Source organism: Lepidochelys olivacea (assembly GCF_965140295.1).
Source record: "Lepidochelys olivacea isolate rLepOli2 genome assembly, chromosome: 5".
Classification (NCBI taxonomy): domain Eukaryota; kingdom Metazoa; phylum Chordata; order Testudines; family Cheloniidae; genus Lepidochelys; species Lepidochelys olivacea.
In genome coordinates this window covers 34,942,307-34,967,809 of record NC_140415.1, presented here as the reverse complement: position 1 = coordinate 34,967,809, position 25,503 = coordinate 34,942,307, and the positions used below count along the sequence as shown (strand labels likewise).

Genomic DNA, 25,503 nt, shown 5'->3' with positions numbered 1-25,503 from the left:
TTATAAAACAAACCTGTGTTAAGTAACTGATTACCTGCAGCATCACCTGATTTACGGTTCTTTTGATTTTGACTGCTTCACTAAAGAAAAAGTATTCAATTAGTTTTAAAGAGTTTACTAAACATCCTTAAGAACAGTAGCTAATAGTATAGGATATAAGAAGACAAAAATGGTATTGGACTGTGATTTGGCTACATAAATTAGAAAACTGGTTGATATTTAGGTTTTCAAAATCAAATTACACAACCACAACACAAAATAATACTTACACATAGTTACTCTATTGTGAAGGAGACTTAGATTTTTGACTGATTCCTTCAGGATAGGGCCTGACTTATGCCAATTGGTTATCAACTCCAGTGTTGCTAAGACAACAGAGGGAAAACAATCCAAAATTGAATCACAAAACTGTTTGGTCAATTATTATACATGCCAATTCGCCACGGTCTCCTTCCCAATAGATCTATAGTAGTCAACCCTTTTAACCTATTTCCCAATGAATGATCTGACTAACACTCCTATCTACCTAAAATAAAATCCTAAATGTATGACAGATTATTTCGACTGAGGGCTGTACAAGAAGCTCACTCACCTGGTCTCATCTTATGTCTGTATACACCTAGAATTTGAAAGACAGTATGAAACTATTAGCTATGATAGACACATGTACAGTTCTACAATCTTAGTTACTAACTGTAACTTGCTCAGTTTTAAAGCTACTTTAAAAAAATTTTGATTGGAATCTGTTCCAAAACAAAGAGAAATAATATAACTGACAATCTTTAAAACACATACACAAGCACGTACACTTACTTATTAATTAGGTACTCAGTTTCAGGAAGTGGTCAATTGACTGATTTGAATCATTATCCAAGAGAAATTCTATATGGTACTTCTCACCAAATCTGTGCTCAGCTGTCAGCTTTCAGTTCAGTTATTGTTCACAGCAGGAGTTGACACTGCAAACGCTGATGGAGCAAAGGATGCACATGACTGTAGTCTTTTCCTAATACGCTACCAGGCAATCCAACTTGCTCAAAATTAATAAAAGACAGTTAAAAATGCCTATCTGAGGTAGGTTCTTGTTGTCACCAGGAAGACTCCCAGGTGGCTGGTCCAGGACCTCAGTCTTCTCCTTTCCAGGTGTCTTTGGCTTTTGGGAAGCAATGCATTGAAGGAGACAGGCCATTTTATTCTATATCTGCTGTGTGGTCCAATTTGATTTTTCTTCTTGTAAATGGTGGCATTGACCAATCAGATTGTGACAGATCTCTTTCCAAAGATTTGAATTGTCCAATCAGAACGAGAATCATCTCCTCAGTCAGGGACAAGACATTGGCTTTTGAGCTCTTGTCACTGGGACTGGAATTTTGCAGTCTCTTTGTTTAACACACCTTATTGCACCAGCTTGTGTAAGAAAAGTTAGGCCATAACCGGTGCAATCATCTTGGGACATTCCTTGAACACTGACTGGTTTGTTCCAGTCAGCAACTTACCTCAGCATGTTGCTTTCCATGGGCCCCTTTTTGGTGCATCCCTTGGTCAGCATTGCAGTTATGCTTGGTCAAGTTGCAATTTCTCCATCAACGCTTGTCTAGCTGGTGAAATGTCCAGTTTAAAATTCATGTAGTTTGTACAAAGTCTCTCCATATTTGTTTATACTCTTTAAAGGTAATATTCCATTATACAATGCAAAGTCAATTCAAGAACTGTTGTTCTCCAGCCAATCAGAATAGCTTTATAAATCTTCCGTTTCGGTTCTTCTTTTAACAACAGTGGTAGTCTGTATGGCTAATCTGAATTTGTGCATTATTACTCAAACAGTTACATTTCTGATTATTCTACTCTGTGGTGAAGTATCTTTATAAACACAGTATTTGGTTTCAGTTCCTTTTTTTTACTGCCTCTTTCAGCACAGTTGTATTTCACTAACTGGATAGCATAAGCATGTTTGATTGCAAACATTAGCCTTACTTCTTCTCTTTATCACTTAAACTAAAAGAAACCAACATGAATGCAACCGCTTCCTTTTCTAACAGAATTGCCAATTAAATAAATTCTGTCACTAAAGTTTATAATATTTTGCTCAAAGCTGTATTACTTATAGTTGGCTTCTCTTTTGTACACATTTTATTTATAATAATAGATTCGAGGAAGTTTCCCATTTTGCTTGTGTATCTGGCACATCACATCATATCCATGTTTGTGTCAAACTGTCCTGCAAAGCTCAAGTGTGAGTAGCAACTTCAGGGAAGACTGTTAAGAACCAGGGCTCAAACCCCAAATTGGTTATGAGTTCTATACTTAGATTTCAGCAACAAATTATCAAGTGTAAACTCATCAAATACTATAATAGCCTTGCCACTGAGTCATAGACAGTGCTCTTGGATGCTCAGATCTATCTTGCCACCCAGGTAAGCTTACTTTTGTGATAGATGATCTCTTAACCTGAATATTGCTGTGATTTTTAGTGTATTTCCAGTCCCAAAGGACCAGTCACTTAGCCCAGGTCAAATGCAGCTTCACAGACCAAAACCAACACTTGTAGCCAATCCTGTAATAAACTATCTAAAGATTTATTAACTAGGAAAAGGAAATAAGAGGATTATTTAGAAGGTTAAAGCAGGTAAACATATATATATATATATATATATACACACACACACACACACAAATGAGTTCCAATCCTAAGTTTCAAAAAGTAATAGAAGCTTCTATAATAACTCAGGCCAAGCACTGTAGATCTTTTGCTTATGCTTAGTAATCCTTGTGCCTCAGAGTCCAAGCTGCATAAAAGATACAGTTCCTCTTTTTAAGGGCTTTTTATTCCTTCCCCTTCTGCTTCACGTTGCCAGTTCAACTGTTGGGAAGAATTCACTTGCATGTCTCTTTTTCATTGGGTGGGGGTGGTAGCAATCAACAAAATCTTTTGTCCCCTGATGTCCACAATAGTTCATCTGATGTTCATGGGCCTTCTTTGTTGGGCAGTAGACAACACATCCTGTTGGAAATTAGTCATTTCACACTCATTAATGCTTCTCTCCCCTCTGGTGATCTACAGTTACAGAGCAAACACTTAAATATTACCTTATAACATGGGATACAGATATTATACGTGAGATTAGTACATGCAGCAACGGACATAAAGTCTAAACACATTCTTATAAATCTCATACCTGTTTTAACAGTACCAACACACAGGTGAGCCAGACTGGTTCCAGCTATGCATTTGTTGGCAGTTGAGACCCTGGGGCCTTGGCATGAGCTGGCAACTAGTCTGTCTGCATCACAGTTTGATGTTAATGTAATATGATTTTTAATTCATTCATAGACAGGGAAAAAGGTGAAGTCTCTTTAGCTATACTGCAGAACACTTCTGTGAAAGGCTGCAACAGCTCCGAGTTTCCTCAAACTATTGAAGAAATGTAGCCGTTAGGCCTTTTTTATTCTCTCAACACTCTCTTCTCACTTTACTAGCAGTCCTTCATGCCTGGGCAATTCTTAAATAGAAAAAACTCATAGTTTTGGGGCCTTAGTTACCACAGTATGTTAATTGTGTGGGTTCTTCTCTGATGAAAGGCACTATACGTAGTTCCTAATTTGTGTGCTGCTTAACCACAAACCCCATCTTAAAAGCAGATTTCCAGGAATGCAGCTTGGAGAAGAACAGATCAATGATATTCTACCCCATGCTTTCCATGGGTGATATCAGACTTCCCATGCGGCAGTGGAGGACAACCACTTCACCACACAGCTTGTTCCTGATACTGGATAAAGCCAGAGACGGGGTGATTTTCTCTGCTTGCTCATTCCTGCTACTGCAAAGAGAATGCATGTGCAATGAGAAAGGAGCAGGGGTCGGTCACAGATCCCCAGGTGGCAGTGGTGAGAAAGCTACAGGAATGAACGTGTCCCATAGCCAATTCACCCATAAAAGTAGGGTGGGCTTTAATAAAGCTATTACCACCTCTCTTCTCATGCTCTTCCATTCCCTTATTACCTCAGCAGCAGAAAGGAGGGGGTACTAGGAAGAATACAGAATAAAGAACTGTGTCTTAGAGATTATCCGGGATGAAGCAAAAATGAGTTAGTAATTTTAACGATAGCGACTCTGGGAAGATTTTGACCTTTTGTTAAATCCTTGCAATTGAGGTAGAAGGGTGATGTCCTAGGTTTGAGGCACTGAATCCTTCATCACTTGGGTCTGAGAAATGACAAATGCACATCTGCAGCCATAGGAAATTAACATAGATAAAGATATTTTCACTCATTTAGGCTGTGAAACTCAGTCTGTAACAGTTTATTTTCCAGTGATCAGAAGTGTGGAACCTAGTCTGTGTCTGAACTGTAATGCTGCACAACTCTCCTCTTGAGTCTTCCTCTTAGCCTAGAATCACACCAATTACCTCAAAGAGAAAAAGGAGACCTATCTGGCAAATATTTCACCCTTCCTGCTTTCTCCCACTTTGGTTCTCCTTCTACCTGCATTCTTCTCTCCTTCACCCTGGCCTATGACTTGGAGGTGTTTCTTCTATTCTCAAACTCTAACATCACAGTCTGGAGCCTGTCCACACTTGACCTCCCTTCAATATCTCTCTCACCACTTTCATCTTCCTCATCTGGTTTCCTTCCCTCTGCCTTGAGATATGCTATTCTTGTCCCAGTCTTCAGAGCCCCTTTTTTGGCCATGCTTGCCTTGCCAGGTGTCGCTCAACTTCTCATCTCCAGTCATCTACCTCTGCTTCTTTGACTTCCTCTCCACTAACCAGCCCCTGCAATCTGTCTTCTGCTCCCTCCATTCCCTGGAACCTCTCTTACCAAAGGTGTCCAACGACCTTATCCTGGCCAACGATCCCCTTCTTACTCTCTTCCATCCATTATGCCATTTTTTTAAACTGTTGATCATTCCATCCTCCTGGAAGTTCTTGCATCCCTAGGCACCAGTGACTTTGTTTTTCTGGCTCTTGGTTAGTCTCTCTGACCACTCTTTCAGTGGTTTATCCTCCCTCTGGCTCTCTTGATGTCCTCCAGGGCCCTGCCCTCGGCGCTCTGTGCTTTTTCACTTTGGTATCACACAACTTTGACTAATAACGCTTATGTTGTGAGTCATAAGTGGTCGTCTTCATCCTCACCTTTTCCCTCTCCCTTCAGTGTTGCATTATTATCTGTCTCTTCCACATCTCATCCTGGTTGTCCTGTCACCAGCTCAAACTCAGTATTGTAAAAACTGAAATTCTCCTTCTTTCCATATCCATCCTAGCCCCCTCTTCTCTGTCATGATCAGCATTCCACCATTCAGCCTACCCAGGCTTGCAATCTGTGTCATTTCTTTCCTCCTTTCCCTCCACAGAATCTGCCACTAAATCGACACATTTTTCCTCTGTAGTATCACTGAAATCAGGTTGTTCCTTTCTAGTCTCCCAGTCCTACCCTTTCCCAGGGCCTCATCATCTCTTACTGCAACAATTACAACCTTCTTCTCTCTGGCCTCCTTTCTTTTCACTTCACCTTTTCTTCATTCTGATCAAACTAGTCAATGGCCCCTTTAAAATCAGTTATGATAGAAATAACACAATACTATAATAATGTTAGTCAGTGAATAGGAGCTGGCTATCCAGTCAGCTCTTTATGGCCTACTTCCGCTTCCATAGTAAACTTCTGTTTACTTCTATCAGGCACTTGATCCACATTAATCAGAAAGCAAGTGAACCTAAATAAGCCTTTTTCTCCTCACCTGAGGCACATCCTGTCAGCCCTTTAAATCAGCAACTGGCTGTGCATTTTTATCAAGAAAAAACATTGGAAAAGTTAAAGCTTTAAAAACAAAAATGATGCAGCTTGAGCTTCTAGAGCTTATATTCTGTTTAGCTGGTTTTGAGGGTACTCCTTGGGGAAGTCATTAACTGTGGTCTCAGAACCAACATTAATTCTTCTGATATGTTAATTTATAACTTGTCAAAAAGTGCTGATCGTTACATGAAAGTGTGCAATGATCTCTTCTGCTTACAGGAAATACATTCATATAGCAATATAAAGGAGCTAAATTAAGTACAACAGGCAGATACTTGTAAATGTTAACAGCTATTGACAACAGTTAACATTTTAAATTTTTCATTGATCCTTTTCTTAAAAAATAATTTTAGCATCCCCTACTCATCACTTGTTCAGCAGTTTACTGGCAGTGCTGTGAGCTTTGGACTAGTAGTGCATGGCAGTATAATTTTACAATATTCCAGCCCACGAGCAGTCACTGGGACATGTTTTGCTTGACAGTCAAGCCAGAGTAAATCCAGGCTCGGAGATTCTAAGAAGAAATGTATTTCTTTCTAGCACACACTGGCTGTGTAATAGTTTAGCCTGCGACTGCGTGTCCTCTTCAGTGAAGCTATCTTGAAGTGAAATATTTTTAATTGCTGCAGAATATTTTTAATTGCTACAGCTTAAACTCAGAGACTATTTATCTCTACAAACGTATTCCAAAGTAATGCCATTGTAGTTGTTTTCCTGCAAAAACTGCATCTGGGCCAGATTGCTACTTTAATGATGGTGCCACTGCTAAAACAAAAAGAAGGGAAGAATAAAGAGGTTAAGCTCCAGATAGTCCTTTAATGTAAATTGGCGTAGCTCCATTGAAGTCAAATGGACTTTGACAATTTACCCCAGTGGAGGATTTGGCCTTAAAAATGCAAATTGAACTCAGTAGTTTTTATTGTTTCTAATTGCCTCTGCATTATGCTTTAATTTAACTCTTGGATGTTCAGGTGCAAAAGTACAAATTGGAAGTGACCTCAGTGGTATTACTTTTGTTTTACTGTGGTGTAAGTGAAAACAGAATTTGTCCCAATGTGTATTTCCACCATATTCTGAATAAATAACAAAGGATTTTAAAAATAATATTTGAATTTACAAGAAAGTGATTATTTTTGGTTTTTTTAGGAGCAATGTCTGGAGGCTTCAACTTTCAGGTTACAGATGGTTTGAACTTTGCACCTCGGCAAATTTTTAGTATCACAGCTCGCACACTAGTTATCAGCCTAGAAATTAACAAAGGACTGGGAGTGTTTCCAGGTATGACTTTGGCTATTAAATTATTTTGATTCAATTTATTTGAAATAATTGCATAGGAAATAATGTGTATAATTATATGATAGATATCTGCCTGGCTATAAAACAGCTGTAGATAGATACACATCTAAATTTGTTGTATGCAGTGTTGTAGTCATGTTGGTCCTAGGATATTAGAAAGAAATGGTGGGTAAAGTAATATCTTTTATTGGACCAACTTCTGTTGGTGAGAGAGACAAGCTTTTGAGCTTACACTGAGACCTGAAAAAGAGCTCTGTGTAGCACAAAAGCTTGTTGCTCTCACCCAGTTTGTTTCTCACATATCCAAATTCGTAATTTTTAAAACCACAGTTGAATTCATTTGTCAAGTGTTTAACTTATTGATATGGGTATTGATATATATGCACATTAGTATGACCTGTAGTGTTATTACTTCTAAACACAGGAGATTATTAAACTAAATTAATTCCAAAATTCTTCTTTAGGTTCATAGAAGCTAGTGGCATAAAGTACGTGTTGGAATATTGAGCCTGTCTCAATTGGTCATAAGTTATAGGAATAGAGTAAAGTTTAATGCCCTGAGGATTCTGAATCGCAACATTGATACTAACCAGTGGGCTGATTCTCTTAATTGCTCCTTGAGAATGTTATGAAAAGCAGCAGAGACCTACAGTTGTCTTTTTGTTGACTGGGGAAGACAGAATTGCTTTGGTTCACATATGAAAGTTTATGATTGCAACCATAAGAGCCAACATCTTAACTTTTTAAATGAAAGCCTAAGTCCTGAGGGAGCTGATGGATTAGGAGCCACACTCAGAGATGTTTTGTACTCATCATTGGCAAGTAGACAAGTTTCAAGCTCTGCTACAGCACAATTTTGCCCAGAAGTGATTCCTGGATGAGACAGTAGCATAACACGAGACACTAACTTCTGGAAAGGTCCCAGGTTTAACTCTTGTAACTCGCTCACATCTTGTTATTGGGGCCTAAGAAATAAAGATTTGTCTCTTACCAGCACTTCTGCGTGTTATACCTTTCATACGGATAGTATGTTGCCTGAACTACCTTTGTCTTTCAGAGAATGTTGTCCATCAACACAGGGAGGGATTCAGTGTTGGGGAAAAAGAAAAGGAGTACTTGTGGCACCTTAGAGACTAACAGATTTATCTGAGCATAAGCTTTCATGAGCTACAGCTCACTTCCGATGAAGTGAGCTGTAGCTCACGAAAGCTTATGCTCAGATAAATCTGTTAGTCTCTAAGGTGCCACAAGTACTCCCTTTCTTTTTGCGGATACAGACTAACATGGCTGCTACTCTGAAACCTGTCATTAAAAGTGTTGGGGAAGTTTGCACTGCAGCTCTTCATCTATATATGTTGTGTTAAGCTAGCATGAGAGAAATATTTAAGTTTGTTTACCTTTTCAAACAGAATTCTCATAAGTAAAGCCTCATAATACAAACCACTTAAAGGAAACAAAAAATCAGGTTATTGCAGCATGGTCTTGTAATTCAGTCAGTATAAATGTGATTAAAATAAATCTACTTACAAGCCTTATTAATCTGTACCATGCCTGTCTGGTGTTTTTTGGTTTGTAAGGTTGCCTCAGGCACAGGGTTTACAGGAATTTCTACTGTAAGCCAAATACAATTATAAGAAAAATATTCCTGACACATTTTTGTAGGAAGAGCCTCTAGACTTTCTGACAGCTTTCCAGCAAGGAAAATATATTTCCTTCACCACTGCTCAGCTTGGTCTACAGTCTTTGCTGAGCTGTTATTTTACTTTGACTTAGTAAATATATATATGGAGAGAGAGAAATTGTGCTAAGTTTTTTCACACTTTGGTTAACCTTAATTCTTCAGGGTTTTTCCATTCTCCCTCTCTCTCTTTTTTGCCACTTGCTCTATAAAAATGAAAAAGCTTGCTCCTAAACATTGAGATTGTCTGTGTAGCGATGTACATTAAACTTGTTTCATTCAGCTTTTCTGAACTGCGGCACTTTGACTATCCTGAAGGGGTTGCGCCTATGGTAATGGCACTGTTTTTTCTTCTTTTTCACTAGCCTCCCACCCACAAATATATAATAGTCACTGTCTGGTTACATTGTATGGGGTTGAAGGAAGCCTCAGTGTCGAAGCAACCTCAGGAATTTTGCTTTATGGGCAGGTGAAGCCTGGACACATTGTAGAGCATATGTCTGGTCTTCGAAGTTGGGCATAATCTACTCTGCCCATGCTTTATGACTAAGGCTATGTTTATGTCACGGAGGTCATGGAAGTCATGGAATCCATGACTTCCAGAGATCTCTGTGACATTCTCCTTTATCCCAGGGGCTGCAGGAATCTGGAGCTGACAGCCAGTGGGGCCCTGGCAGGGTTCCAGCAACAGGTGACAGAGTCCTGAGAGACCCCTCCTCAGGGTTCCAGCAACAGGCGACAGCCTTGTGCGGGGGGAGTAGAATGCCTTGGGCAAGCAGCTGGGGTGTCCCATTTTTTCTTTGGGAAATATGGTCACCCTGCAGCTCCCAGCTGCCGTGGGTGGACGGGAAACCCCACAGCTCCCAGCCACCACTGTGGTGGGGGAAACCATGGAGCCGCAGCAGCAAAAGTCACAGACAGGTCACAGCTTCCCTGAATTTTTGTTTATTGTTATCAGGGGAGCGCTGGCCAACAGTCTAGAGCGCTAGCCCTCAGGCAGGGGAGCGCTGACCAACAGTCTAGCATCCTGGCTCTGGCAGGCAACAGACAAACACAGGCTTCGTGGCTTATGGTGGGGAGGCTGCCACCCCAGAGGTGGGGTTGCAGGGCTAGGGAGATGCAGACCCACCCAACTCCACTGCATCCCAGCCAAGGGCCCTTAAGGTGGCAAGGTGTCCTGCCACTGAGTCAGCGTGGATGCTCCTTCAACACGCTGACCAGCTGTTAAGCTGCAACACCACCAAACTAAAGTCTGGTTTCCCTGGGCTACTTCCTACCAGAGTTCCAGATCAGGCTCCGTAGTCTCAGGCTCCTCTGTTTCATCAGGTACTCAGCCGCCGGCAGTCCCACCAGCTCCTCCCCGGACTTGGTCCTCTCCAGGTCCAGGTTGCTGTCTGCCTTCACAGATGGGTCAGCAGGCAGCAGCAAGAAGGACACGTCTGTCTCCTTCCCTGGCTCTGTTCCAGCTGAGCTAGGGGCTCCATCTTTTGTACTTCCTGCCCTGCCCCTCAACTTCTGGTGGGAGGGCCAAGCCCAGCCTGACTCCGCTCACCTGGGCAGAGAGAGTGGTTCCTCCCCCTCTGGCTTGGAGGGAGGCCACACCACGTCACTACAGTATAAATAAAAGCTACTGTATGTGAACTTGCCTCATGACAAAGATCTGCATTTGTTGGGGGACATCCTTATTCTTTGAGTATTGAGAGATGACAATTAGGAAGCTAGTCAAACAACTAATTTTATAAAGTACTATATAAATAATAATATACTTAGATTATGGGCTGTGCAGTATATATGAAAGTTTTCCTGTGGCAAAATATTTACATTGTTGTAAACTTGTATTATTTTTAATTATTATTTAGGGTCTAGAAAACTTATTTCAGCTCATGATCTGAAAGCTGTAACCAACGATGTGGCCAACATAGGAAACAGAACTATCACATTTACTATTGTCAGAGCCCCAAAACTTGGAAGACTGATCAGAATAGACTCTGACAAGACCACACAGGATATTTCCACTTTTACCCAATCCATGGTAAGCATTCACATTACAAAAGGTCCAGTGGCAGACTGTTATTGTAAAGAGCATCCTAGTTATTCAATCTCTGCCCAGTCCTTTTACACTGGTTTTTGTGCCAGTTATGTGTCCCATCACAATCATTGCCCAATTTAGCTGTGTCATTCAATATCTGGCAATTTGCAGTGACCACTAGATGAGAAGCGCCTGCTCTCCCTATTGGAAATTGGTGAAGTCTGAATAATTTGCACTCTCTTGTTTTGGTTATAATGGTATTTATTTAACTAAGGTGGACTTTTCCAATGTCCAGTGCTAGTTGGCTGATCCCGTTTCCCTTCCTGATTTCTCACTCCCCACTAGTGCACAGGTTCGAAGTCGTTGGTCCTGGGTGAAGAAGTCATCCAAGAAGTCCCTTGAGGTGTTTAACAGCAAATTTCATGATCGCTTAGGCTGGACCCAGTCCCCTTGAAGTCAGTAGGAGTCTTTCTTTTGACTTCAGTGAACATTAGATTAGGCTCTTAAAGAGCATCCCTCCAAAGGAAATGCTTGGATAGAAGACTGTTAACCATGATGCAGGACCTTGAATTTGAAGGGTTAAAAAGGGGGAACTTCATTTACCTTCCATGAAGAACCTTATAGGTGTGGCTGCTACTAAAAGAGAATTGCTGAGCCTTTGTGTAAAGCATCTGGATATAATTGTGTGTTCCACAAAACAAATTAGTCTCAGAGAACATGCCTCACAGTGAGACTTAAGGAGCTCAATCTATGTAGCTTATAGAACAGAAAGTTAAGAAGTAACTTGGTCATGATCTAGAAGTACTTACGTAGAAAAGAGATATCTGATAGTTGACAGCTACTTAATCTGCAAACAAGATCATAACAAGGTCCTGTGGCTGGAAGTTGAAGCATGACCAATATAAAACTGGAAATAAGTGTTATACCAATAAAATAAAAACCAGCAGGGTCTTATTAAAGGGGAAAAGGCAAAATGCCACATTTATTGTGAATACAGAAAGAATCATAGTAAGCAGTTAGTTATAGCTATAACATTCCATTCAATTTCATATTTATTCACACATTCATTCACACACACACACACACACACACACACAGGTTCTGCAAGGTTGTTATCATAATTACCAGCCTTAGAGTTGCTCATTACAAGCCATTGGCCAGGTGGCCTGGACATGAGGAGGGAGCAGAGCCTTGTCAGATGCACATCTGATGCTCCTGGAAGTTGGTTTGCAGAATCAGACCTCAAAGTTCTCACTTTCTAAAGTCCATTTTTATAGGAATTTCTTCCTATGCCAATCTATGGGAATTGCTTCATCATGCTGTCGCTGAATCAGTCAGCAGATGGCACATTCCTGACGGCTCCGTGCTGCCAGATGTTATCTTGTTCTTTGTTTCTCCCATCCTTGAGGCTGTTGGGTGGATTCCAGTCTGCCCTCCAGGGGTCCACTGGTTATTTCCACTTGACGCCTTCTTCAGCCGATGGACACTGGATTCTTAGGCTGGCACCTCCCTGATCATTCAGTTATTATCCACACCAAGCATCCATCCACATACATCCTTTATCTCTATTTTAATCACAATTGTTAACAAAGCGAGATGAATACAACAAAAGGGTGGGGAGTCTCTGGGTGCTGTTTCTGTTGTTACAGAGTATTGCTTTGAGTCTCTCTCTGTGTGAGTAGTTGTTGTTACAAAGAATTGCTTTGAGAACAGACTCTGTCTTAGAATGTACTAACACAATTAGCAGCTTGCAAGTTTCACACAGAGAGGGAGAGAAACAGTACCAAAAACCAAGAGACCTCTTAATTAGTAATACCCTGGAATTTAAACTATGGGGAATCAAACTCATTTGTGATTTTAATACAGAACTTCTTTAATATGATCCAACATAAGGAGCAAATTTTTAACAGTACTTACCAACAACTTACCAAGGAATGTGGTGAATTCTCCATCACTTGAAATCTTTAGATCAAGACTGGATGTTTCTCTAAAACATATGCTGTAGTTCAACCACAGTTATTGGGCTTGAGGCAGGAATTATTCTGTGAAATTCTGTGGTTTGTGTTACGCAGGAAGTCAGCTCAGGTGGCTGTAATGGTCCCTTCTGGTATTAAAATCTATGCATTTATGAACATTAGGTTTACACAGTTATGTGCTCACGTCAGGAAATGCCATAGCTTAGGTTGTATATGTAACTTTTACTCTGTTCTCTTTTAGATATAATACAGCCTTTAAGTGTTATTTATCAAATAATACTTCAAAATGTCATGCAGCTTCTTCCTATAACCGTAGATCGTACAAATTCTTATGCCTTTTTACAAATTAAAAAAGTACTCAGCCAAATGTTGTGTGTCTGTCTCCATTTTAGGCCTTGTCTGTCTTTGGGAGTTTTGGGACCCATAGTCTCCAACAAGTGCAGCTCCATTAGTGGTAGCTGTATTGTAGATAAGGCTCAGGTGTTTTAACCATTCTCCTCTAACTTTATGAAGGAAATGGGGAAAGAGAAGGAAAATTTTAATTTTGGGAAAAATTCTCACCTGGCTTAGCTCAGTGTGTTTTAGCCATACAGGAGCAAGCTAAACAGAAATGAAAGGTAGCAAATATGGTTGATGATGTATATTTGGAGCATAGAATTGTGCAACTACTGAGTAGGAATTTGAGATAAAAAATAGTGAAGTCCATGAAGAATAAGAAATTCAGGTTCTGTTTGTTAATAAAAGTCTTGTGAATCAGGTTTGAACTGGAAAGCATTTTGGTTTAATTTAGTTTTTTCCGTTTCTTTGGCCTTATAGTCAGTGTTCAGAAATATATACTTCTCACCTCAAGTGAAACTCATTTATCTTGACTAAAGAAGAAGTTAGCTAATCTCCTTCCTTATGTCTGTGTTTCACTGCCTCAATAAAGCCATAATTATCACCCACTTTCCACTAAACTTGTCCAAGGCCAGCTGTTTTGCAGACAGCATAAAAAACTATTTTGTGCATCTTATTTTCCAAGCCTGTTAGATTAATTTTGAATACAGTTGATTGTTTTCTTGGCAATCTTTTCATGATATCTCAACAATCTTTTTTATCAGTCAGCTAGCTGCTTGCTTCCTCCCCAGACTAAATCCAAATATGTTTATTTAATTAAACTGAATACAACTCGTTCAGTTATCTCCTAATTTTTAATCCTATTTGAAACAGTTGCATAAATGGACCTTTCCTTAGCCCAGACACTCCTATGTGCATGCAGTAAAAATACCCTAGATAGATTTTAAAGAAATAGTAAAAATAGTAAATTTACTTTGTCCAGCTTTGTCCAGCTTGGAGCTATGCTTAGGAGAGTGATCCTGCCCCCCTATCTACATGGACATATGACCTTTTTGCATCATTTTGGGGATTCTGGCAAACACCAGTCACAAAGGGCAAAGTTTAGCAATAACTATATTTTTGGGGCAACACACATCATGTTACTTTGGACGTTGTTTTGGAAGTTCAGCCCACAGGGCTCAGTTCTCCTACTAATGTCAGTGGAAACTTTTCCATTGATTTCAGTGGGAGCAGATTGGTCCCATTCATAGCTGGAGCTTAGATTCCATAGTTCCATGCTTTAGAAACACTAGAAATGATCAAATAGAATTATTCAGTCCATTCAAAAATATGTCATGTAAACCTGTGCTAGAAAAGTCCATGAGATGACTGCAAGCTGTGTAAAGAAGTACTTATGGGTACAACAGCGATCGCATTGGCAATCACAAACTAACACAGGTTAAGCCAGGTCAGTTAGCTGAATGAGAGTTCTCCAAGGATTCAGTATGTAACACTCTTCTCTCTGAGTCAGTGAACCAGTTTCAGCATGAGGATAAATCTGTTGGATGAGACTTGAAAACAAAGTCCTGACCTCTTGTGCTTACTAAAGATACCAGGGCACTTTCACAAGATTATGGGTATTAACCCTGAGATTCTGACCAAATTCCAGTGCAGGTAATTGCTTTTTGTAGACCAGAAATTCAGTTGAAAATATATTCTTCATTTCTTGCCCTGATTGATGCTTAGTGGTCTTGCTGTGTGCTGCTGGGAATAGATATGCATTCCCAGGGACAGATACACTTCAGTGGTGGGACAAGTGGTGTGTGTGTGTTTGTGTATATATGTATACTTTGTATCAGTTGTACAAAAAAGGTGTTGATGTGAAAAGTGGTGGGCAAAGTGTTGTATGTAGATATGTTTATTTCTCTGAAGATATCCTACTGGACTCTCACTCCTGAGTCTTAACTCCTTGTCGTCAGACTGGCAGAACTCTATTAACTCTTAAGTTTGTTGATTCTCAAAGGCAGCAATAACAGGATAGAGTGTGAGGTAGGTTCCTTTCTGGCTGTTGTGTGCCATTCCCTGCTGAGTATACAAGCTGCCCGCCATGGACTCCAGTCAGCTCCTTATGGACTATAGGTGGTGAAGGAGCTGCCCTAGAGAAAGCATGACTTAACAGTCATTGAACCAGCTCCTCCAGCTCCCAGCAGTGCCTTATTAGCTATTTTGTACTGTCTTACCCTTTTGAGGGCCTACTCACTTATTTCTATGTCACTTCTACCACCCTCAAAGGGAAGCAAATTTAAGAGCTTGGGGAGTTCTGCCAGTCTGGCACTAGTGACTTGAAGGTCGCACAGATTATATATTCAAGGCAGTAGAACTACAAGGTAATTTCCCCACATACATTATGTATACAATCATTAAGCATTGTCATGGACACTTTGTTCTGCTTCAGACTGTTGTGCCTACGATTATTCTCCAGTTGTACCTGTATATTCAAGTGACTGACTCCCTCTATTTTGGACAGGTGGATGAAGGCTTGATCATCTATGAGCACACACATAATGAGGCTGTGGGCTGGAGTGCAGAAGATTCTTTTACATTTACAGTCTCCTCCCCACCAGCAGCTCTGGATCTCCAGGTGTTTCACGTTGCCATTTCATATGAAATTAACAGACATGATCAGAGTAGTCACTTGCTTGCAAATACAGGTGAGGTTACTGTGCTCTTTGAGACACCTAATGTTTATTACCACATGTGGGATCCAATGAGCAAATTAGAAAAAATGCAGGGCAAACTTTTCCTCAATAACAATTTATATTGATTTCCTCAAAATATTTATAGCATAGATTGCAGTGTAGGTAATATTTTGCAAATGATTTCCAATTGTTTTAGTAAACATTTAAAGAGACACTGGTCAAAATGTAGTTTAAGTCCAAAATGTAAGTTTTGCAAAAACAGAAAGGGTTTTGAGTTTATTATTAATAGAAAAGTTTTTGTGAATTATTTCTTTTATATGCCTCTTTCTGATGCCTGGCCAGAAGACTAGCCTGGGAAACTAAAGTTCACTAAACCTTTTTTTTTTTTTTTTAAAGAGACCTTAAAACATTAAAGCACTTTAGAAATTCAATATATTTATTTTTTCCTCTTTAATGTTGTGGTTGCAATTCTCCTTTTTTGCTATAATGATGTGGTAGTAATTGCTAGGGATAATAATAGAGTGTCTTCTGTAGCTGTAACGTATTGCTACATCTTTAATCCAACACCCATTCATCAATATAGGAATGTATCCTCTGACTTTTAAATCTCTACATTTTAAAAAAACATGGTAATATATTTCCAGCTGGGACAGAGGGTCATGTGGGATATCCATATACCAGGAGAGCATTTGAAACATTGACTCCACATCAGTCTTCCCTGAGCTCCGTTAGTATTGCTACTGCACATGTGCATCTTATTTCTGAAATGTTGCTATGACCAAGTAATAGTTTTTAAATGGCTCTTTTTCTTTCTGCAAGGTGCTATTGTCCAGGAAGGAGGTAAAGTCCTAATCAACAAAACAAATTTAGATGCTTCAAATCTATTGGTTAAGTTACCCGACATGCAACGTTCTATATATGAAGTCTGGTATCAAGTGATATCTTTACCTCAGCATGGCATAATTGTGGTTGGAGAAAGAAATATTACCAAAGAAAAACCTAACTTCTCCCAGTACATACTTAACAAATTTGGAATCGTTTACATGCATGATAACTCTGAATCACTTGCTGATCATTTCACTTTTGCTGTTTGGTTAAACCTGAAGAGTAAGTCTGCAACAAAGCCTGATACCGATGTTTTGGAAGAGATGTTTAATATCACCATTGTTCCAGTGAATGACCAAGTTCCAGAGTTGAAGACTAAAGGGCTGCGTTTGAAAGTTCTGCAAGGAGATACGTCTGTGTTAGGACCAGAAAATTTGAAAGTCGAAGACTTAGACAGCAGTCCAGGGGAGATCAAATACACCGTCATTAGCAATCCCACCAATGGCTATTTATCAATGATGAACAATCTCAGTACATCCATACAAGATTTCACACAAGCTGATGTTGATAGTGGCAGAGTTTGGTTTGTACAAGATGGAAGTTCATCCTCTGGGGTTTTTTACTTTAGTGTGACTGATGGCAAACATCGCCCATTATACAAACTTTTCAACCTTGAAGTCACACCAGTCTCTCTCACCCTAGTCAACCTTACTGACGTGGTACTTCCACAGGGTCAGACCTCTGTCACTATTACTAATGTACAGCTATCAGCTACAACAAATGGAAAAAGTACTGACATTAGTTATGAAATAACAGTGCCTTTCAAATATGGCCATTTACTGATTGGAAATGAGCAGGTTACTAAGTTTGAGCAGGCAGACTTACACTCAGGAAGACTATCTTATCTTATGACAAATCTCAGTGCATCCCGGGATATATTGGAGTTTATGTTGTTCACCTCAGAAAGTAATCTTACAGGACAGGTACTCAATATCACAGCAGGGCCTTTGGTGAAAGCTGCATCTGACCTGAAAATTCCAAGCAGGATGGTTTATAAATTAAGGATCAAGGACCTGGATGCTACAGAATTAGCTAATTTGACAAATAGCAATCCCAAATTTGAAGTGATAGTTCCCCCAGCTCATGGAAGACTTGTAAGAAGAAGGTCGATAAATGATGCTACGTTTGTAGGAATTAATTTGTTCACACAAAATGACATTGACAGAGGTGTTGTGCTGGTTGATATAGATGCTAATATGACAGGTACTGATATGTTAAATGACTCGTTCACATTCATACTCAGGGCTGATGACGTGCAGCCTGCTGTAGGCTATTTTCAATATGTCATAGTGCCATATGATCCTTTACTTGTGCAGGGTTTTACAAGTCAAGTGCCTTTCTTAACCTACACGGATACTTTAAAAATTCATACTACTTCCAAGGATGAGCCACCGGTTTCCCAACAGGATGAGGGACATACGGAGGCACCGGGAAAGACTGTACAGATCAGGTGGCAAAACCGAAATCGCTGGGGAAATCAAAATGAGGAAGAGTCATTGCTTAATGGGGAACCAGTCGAGAACAGATCTGCAAGAACCGAGATCACAGTTAAAGCAAATGCCAAAAGTCCCAAAGTGAAGCCACGTGAAAACAGTAACCCTTTGTCCATCATTATCCCACTTACATCAGTGGCTCTTTTACTCATTGTCGCTGTTATTTCTGTGTGTTTTTTTCTAATGTGTCATAAGACAGAAAAGGCAAAATCTCTCATCAAAAATCAAACACAGACAGTTCCTAGCACTCCAGGTCTCAGTCCAGAACGGAGTCTGACCGTACCCATGGTCACAGTGACGCCTCTTCCAAAAGGGGCTGCAAACTGCACAGCCGCTCCATTCGTGGCAGTCAGATGTAAACAGCTCCTTCCCACACCGGTTGCTTCAGCTGAAAAAAATTCTCTGCAAAACAGCTGGTTAAACCTTGATCCTGAAATGCTCCAGCACTGTCGAAAAACAAACCCAGCTTTGAAACACAATCAGTATTGGGTGTAGAGTGTGGCCATTTTGGGTCATGTAGATTAATGTAGATTTTTAAGAAAATATATATAATGTTGACATTTGATCATTCTTTATTATGCTTATTTATTATGGGTCAAATTCTGCTCTCTTCACTTTGAGCATGATCCAAACCTCAGTGAAGGCAATGCGCTGATTCCTATTGACTTCAGTGGGCTTTCGATCAGACCCTTAGTTGTTACATAGACAAAATACCCACTGACTTCAGTGCCTTCTCTGTCCTTCTGTATTTTAAATTAACTCAGTATTTGCAATATATTTTATTTCCCTTGAAAGGGATAAGGCAGCATAAACATTGTGTCATTTACTGTATATTTTTATACAATATGACTTTTTAAAGAACCAAATTTGATACAAATAATTTGTATCTTGTCTAAACCAGCTTACTTTAAAGAAAATGCAACTGTTTTCATAAATAATTGCCAAGGTGCTAATCTCAGGAACATCAGTTAAACCTGAATGCTGTTCAAAGACCAGTGCTAAAGCTACAAAGCTGTGATTATTTTGACAAGTATTCATCAAGGTCCCTGGGCTGGAAGCCTAGGATTCTTCTCCACAAGGATACTACAGCAGTGATAATACATATGTGATTCTGGAGCTTTTGTTTGTTCTTTTTGTCATTCATTTTTAAACTCTAGCCTCACAGGTCTGCTGAATGTCATAATGCATGTCTAACCTCTAATCCACATGGCAAAAAAACTATCAGCCAGCCTGTCTACAGCATTATCTTTAAGCTCTGGGTTTTGTCTGCAGAAACATATCAAATGTCGTACTGCTGTCTAGGGGCTGAATTCTGTCCTCCGTAACACAAGTTCTGCTGTGTTTGAAGTCAGTGAGGCCAATGAAGTGACAGCAGAATTTAGTCCTTTGCTGTACAAATAGAATTTGTTGCTAAACTACTGAGAAAAATAAATCTGTGTGAAGTTGAGAAAATGAATATACTATGGAAGAGTTTCATAACTTATTGTTAACAAGGAACTTTGATCGTTCGTGCCTTAAACACTATGAAAAAAATTACTTACTCCAATTTAGCTCCGTTGATAAAATGTGTAATAATTTCTCTTTAAAGGGAATATTTTTATTTGTATGAAAGTCCTTGCTAAACAATTATTATTTATATATATATATATATAAAATCCAGTTTTAAGGTCCAGTCCTGCCTTCAGTGAAGACAATGGCAAAACTTCCATTGACTTCAAAGAGAGCAGAACTGGACCTTAATAGAAGATTGCTGAGATCTTAAGTGGTCCCATTATTTATCGCCTGATCTATTTAAAAAAAATTATTTGGAAAGACCATTTTCCAGCTTCTAAACCAGCTTTTATGTGATGATCCATGTACCTGGTGTGGACTCACCACAATGCTTTACAGAGTTCATACTAAAATGTCATTGTAATTTGACATCCAAATACTACCATTCTTTAACATCCAGGACTGTAGTTGTATAAATGTTCTCATTGCCATTTCCTTCACAGCATAATGAACTGTTTAGCCATAAGCTGTATTCCCCCATTTATTTATTCCATTTAGGTGAAATTCATCCCAGTGCAGAGGGCCTTGCCAAGGCCTTGGTTACCACTATGGCCTGAGGGCCAAATTATGGATGCTTAAGCACAGGAGTGCTGGGGATGGGAAAGGCACAGGGAGCTTTCCTAATCCCTCTCCTCTCCCAGCCATGGACAACTGTAATTAAGATGCTTTATGATATGTCATATGGTACAGGGATTCCAGAGGGTCCATTTCTACTGGAAAGGGTATATAAACACTCGGGGCCAAATCCTCAGTTAGTGAAGTCAGTGGAGCTACGTCAGTTCAGACCAGCTAATGATCTGATCCATAGGTCAAGTATTCCCAAATTAAAATGTGTTTGATGACTTAGGGCCCAACCCTGCAGTCCTTGTACAGGCACAACTTCCACTGAGTCCATAAGGATAATATGAGTGTATCCTGAATAAGAATTACAGAATTAAATACTGGTCACCGGTGGACTATTGTGATTTCAGAAACTAACATTTTACAGTCAATGTCCGATGTATTGTTTTTACTTCATCCTATAAGTGTATTTTTGTTTTGTAAAAAGTGGGATTTTTTAAAGGATCCTTTTGTGACATTGCATTCCATATGTTTTATGAAAATATGCTTATGAGTGTGAATACAATGTAATTGGAATATGCTTTATGCAAAAGGTCTTTGTGACCGAACCCATCACAGTGGCATAGTCAAACAGGATATGTGCACAGCTGATTGCTTTGAGACACTCGTAGTAATTTTAAGTGAGTTTTAAGTGTGGTGACTGAACAACAGACAAAGTGGTTACTGGTTTGTTATTTTCTGTTTGCTTATTTTGGGTAAGGGAAATAGGGACAGAAAAGTAAGCAAATTAAGTAAGAGTGAAGCTCAGAAGAAGCTAGAACTGCACAGGTTGCAGATTGCCCAAAAAGGCTGAACACTGGGCGCTGGGAAAGTCTGTGTTAATTAAGAAGACCCTGAGCTGAGTGCATCCCAGTTTCAGTGAACTGCAGAGAGATGTTGCCCAACCTCTGGGTCTGTGCTGAAGCTGACTGAAGTGTCTAACTCAGCAAGACAGGAGTGGAGGGGCGCCTGTTCTGGCAGGAGGGTTGTTCTCAGTGGTATCCCAGCTCATTAAGTGATGGTCTCAAGGGAAGACAAATGGAAATTGATGCACAATTTGCCCGGGAAAAGGCTGCCATGAAGGCAGAAGCAGCCAGACAAGGGGCTGCACACCAGCAAGCACTGGCCTTAAAAGACACAGAGATTGAAGCACAGAAAGCTGCCCAGGAGGAGAAGGAAAGAGAGAAGCAGCATGCTCAGGAGGAGAAGAAAAGAGAACTGGGTAGCAGATGCCCTGTCCAGAAAAGAGGAATTTTAGATGTACTGCCTCCGCCATGGACAGTGTCATGGCAGTAAATTCAGGAGGAGGGTGTGATGTTGCACTCCATATGTTTTATGGAAATATGCTTATGAGTGTGAATACGATGTAACTAGAATATGCTTCATGCAAAAAAAACATAAAGCATATTATGGGTTCTGTGACCGAACCCATAACAGTGGAGACTGAACCCGTCACACCTTTCATTACCAAATAGATTTCAAAATTGCAACATAAGACTGTGATGAAAGGATTTGTAAGAACAACAAAGAATTCAGTTTTATACATTGCAATATGTGGTGTTGTTTTTTAAAAAGCTATAAAAAGTTGAGTTTAGAGAGCAGAAATACATCACTTTACCCTGCTACATATAAAATCTTGTCTCCCAGTTTCCTAGTGTTCTTGTTTTTAATTATATATATTTCATTGGAATAAAAATAGGCTTTCCCACACAAAATCAGATCACTGGTGCATCATATCTGGTATTCTGCTTCTAAAAGTGGTCGGAACTTGATGCTACCAAGACAAATGGGAATTTATTCTGCCATGTACCTAGCCATTCAGAACAATGTAGTATCGAGCTAAATATAGTAATTTGCACAAGTTCACAAAGTACTGCATTTGATTTATTTCAACAAGTTTTTCCACATCCAGTTGCTCCATAAACTGGGAAGAAGATATTTGGAATTCTTGATCTTGACTCTTAATGCATTTTTTCTAGATGTATTTTGTTGTTTAGAAAATATGTCCCACATCCTTTGATCTATCATGTCTGATCTTTTAAAGTGTAAATCATTTTGTCTTTAGTAGCCTGGAAGACATATCTAAAAGTTACTTCATTTAGTATGCTAGGGACGTCTTACACTAGTGACTTGACAACATGCTGACAAGCTATGTGTTACATTAAGCAATAGGAGGCAATTCTAGCACCACAGTGAAAAGGCTATTTTGTGAAATGCAAGTACAATAAACCTCTATCCAACTACCATTCAGCCATTTGAAACTGCGAAGCTGCATTGTTGAGCTGTATTTTTGTATTTGTATTATGACAGTGTCTAGAGACAAAATAAGAATTGGGGCCCTATTGTGCTAGGTACTGTATAAACACAAAGTAGTCTGCAGTCCCTGCTTTGGAGAACTTAGAGGCTAACTGCTTATTTGGGAAAAATATGATGTGCTGAGTGCCTTCAATTCTCCCTGGAATCACAAGGGGTAGAAAGTGTCCAGCCCTAGAACTGGTCAAAGAATTTGTAGACAAATGTTTTTTTGTTGGGAAGTTAATTTCCAGTAAAAATGTGTGTGTGGGGGGGAGGGGGGGGATAAATAAATGAAAAGGTCAAATTTGACAAGAAAGGTTCCAGAATTATTGAAATGAAAGGTTTCGATTGACCCAATCTGATTTTTTTTTCCAGATTTTCAGGTCGCAATTTTCATTTTTCAATACAGGGAGTCCTTGGACTTACGACACAATTCATTCCTCAGAATTGCATTGTAAGTCGAAACCGCTTTTCTCATAGGAATCAATGGTATGAAGGGAGGATTGGTTCCTGAACCCAGGCTTGATACACTGTTTTCACCACAATAACCCAGATTTTTGTACTAAATGAATTATAGATGACTAATGTTGCAACATCAATGTATTTACTGTACACTGTATTTTGTAAACCACATTCAAATAAACATATAAACTGACATATGCTGCTCAGAATGCGGGCAACACAGGCTCAGAAAGCCAGGGAGAATGGCTCATATGCTGAGCCTCAACCAATCACTGTTCAAGCTTTCTGATTGGCTGGGGCCAGGAACCAATCAAAAACCAGCGGCAACCCTACCTGCAACAAGCTACCCTGTTGCCTCAAAGCCAATCAGAAGTAACCCCTTCCAGCTCCATGCCATTATAATGCAACCAGGAAGTGATTTCAAGCAAACTTTATGCAAATCGAGTGTCATAAGGGCGAAACAAGCATTGTAGGGGCAGTGCCGGCTCTAGGTTTTTGCCGCCCCAAGCAAAAAATTTGCCCCCTGGAATTGTGCTGCCCCAAGCACATGCTTGCCTTGCTGGTGCCTAGAGCTGGTCCTGTGTAGGGGCGAAACGGGCAGTCAATTGAAAAGCGTCATAAGTGGCGTCCGACGTAAGTCGGGCGTCGTAAGTCCGAGAACTCCCTGTATGTTGTTTTCCACTTTTTGTCCTGGTTCCATACGGGGGGGGGGGAATTTTGAAGTCTCAAAAATTTGAATGGGAAAGAAAACTATTTCCTGCCCAGCTCTACTCAGCACCTTGCAGTACTGGGCCCCAAATCAGGACATCAATATCAGTAACAGCATTTTCACATGCACATACTCTTGTTCTTCATTCAGCATCTTAGAATGTAAGGATGTTGTGCTAAAAAATGTGTTTCTTCATGTCTTTTGCTCCCTGTATTTATAAAGCTTTTGCTTCTTCCATCTTGCTAAAATTAATAGAAGCAACATGAAACTAGTCACTCATTTCTGCAGCAAGTTAAAGCCAGTATAGCTTCTTTTGCTACAGCCAAACCCAACGGTGAGACTGGTGCAGTGCCCTAAAATGGAAGCTGCCTCCCCACACCCAGCATCTTTTCAAATCTATCTTGTTATTATTTGAAGTGTAGTCAATTGTTCTGGCAAATACAATGGAAACTCTATTAATTTATCTTAAATTGATTCAAAGTAAAATTAAATGTTCAATTCCTTCCAGAGCTGCATATCTGAAATTCAGTCCCAGCACAAAGTGTGATTTGTGAAATCCCTGGCTTGAAAGCTGTTCATAGAAAGGCTCTGTTGCGAAGCCTTTTCTTCAACATGCTCATTTCCCCCATTTCTAGAATTGCTTCTGTGTTTCTTGATACTGCTATGCAGCTGCTGACACCACTACCCACTGATTAAGTTGTTTGTTTGCAGGCTGAGGTTTTAGCTGAGTAACATTTTCTTGACCTCACAGTGAGAGAGGCATTAGATCTCATAGACTGGCTGGAAAAGTAGAGACTGAGCACATTAAGTATTGAAATCTTGCTGTATTGAATATCTCAGAACTGTTTGGACAGGAAACAAAAGACTAGATCTTCATTAAATGCATAGCATACGATTGATGATAAAGTCCATGTACTGCATTTAATGTACTTTATTTTGCATAGCATCTTTCATGTATGGTGCCACAAAATACTTCACTGAGTGAAATAACACAATAGCAGTGATTATTAAAAATAACTAGGGGGAGAGAGAAATTAAGATGAGATATATTTCAGCTAATAACTGGAATGAGATGGAGAGTCAGGAGGGCAGAGAGACTATTCCAGCTAACAAAAGATGCAGAAGAGGTTTCACATCAACAAGTAAGTCCTGTAGAAGAGAGAGAGGCCAGTTGTAGTCAAGCAGAGGGAATACAGAGGGCAAGAGAGGCAAGTTCTGTGAGATAGGCTGGACTTGGCTGGATCCAAGTGCATAGAGGGTTTTAAGAACAAGGAGAGCAATTTTGAACTGGATCCTGAAATCATGACAAGCTGGTAGAGTTTGGATAGCAGAGGTGAAACAGCAGTGCAGTGCAAGAAGCAGGCAGTAGTATTCCACATATACTGGACCTTGAGAATTGACCAGGTGCCACAGAAAATGGAGCTGCAGAAAAGAATCAAGGTGAAAGGAAGGAGTTTTTCTTGATTGAGTGGCTGGTGAGATGCTGTAGTTAAAAGGTGCATGTCTCTATGTAACTCTATGTCTGTTGCAGGAGATTGAAAAGGAAGATTCATTTGGCTATAACACAAATATTTCTAATGTTTTTTCCATTTACATGAGTAGCTAGCATTGTCACAAACCCCATTTCAGGGAACTCTTTGAGTGAGTCACTGAAATCTTAACTTATAGGTAGGAATTACTGATTCGTTTTCAGACTAACACGTGTCCAGTCTGACTCAGCTGAGT

At 39.8% G+C, this 25,503-nt stretch overlaps 1 protein-coding gene across 1 annotated transcript in view; it reads left to right on the top strand.

The window, feature by feature from the left end:
* The window catches only part of LOC311520401 (chondroitin sulfate proteoglycan 4-like), a 63,141-nt gene extending 43,517 nt beyond the window's left edge, over positions 1-19,624 (top strand). The window contains exons 7-10 of the mRNA XM_084627811.1: positions 6,937-7,068; positions 10,624-10,796; positions 15,612-15,795; positions 16,603-19,624. Coding sequence (XP_084483937.1) covers positions 6,937-7,068; positions 10,624-10,796; positions 15,612-15,795; positions 16,603-18,656 — 2,543 coding nt within the window. The 3' untranslated portion in view covers positions 18,657-19,624. The remainder of the gene's footprint in view (positions 1-6,936; positions 7,069-10,623; positions 10,797-15,611; positions 15,796-16,602) is intronic.
* The last annotated feature ends 5,879 nt before the right edge of the window (positions 19,625-25,503 follow it).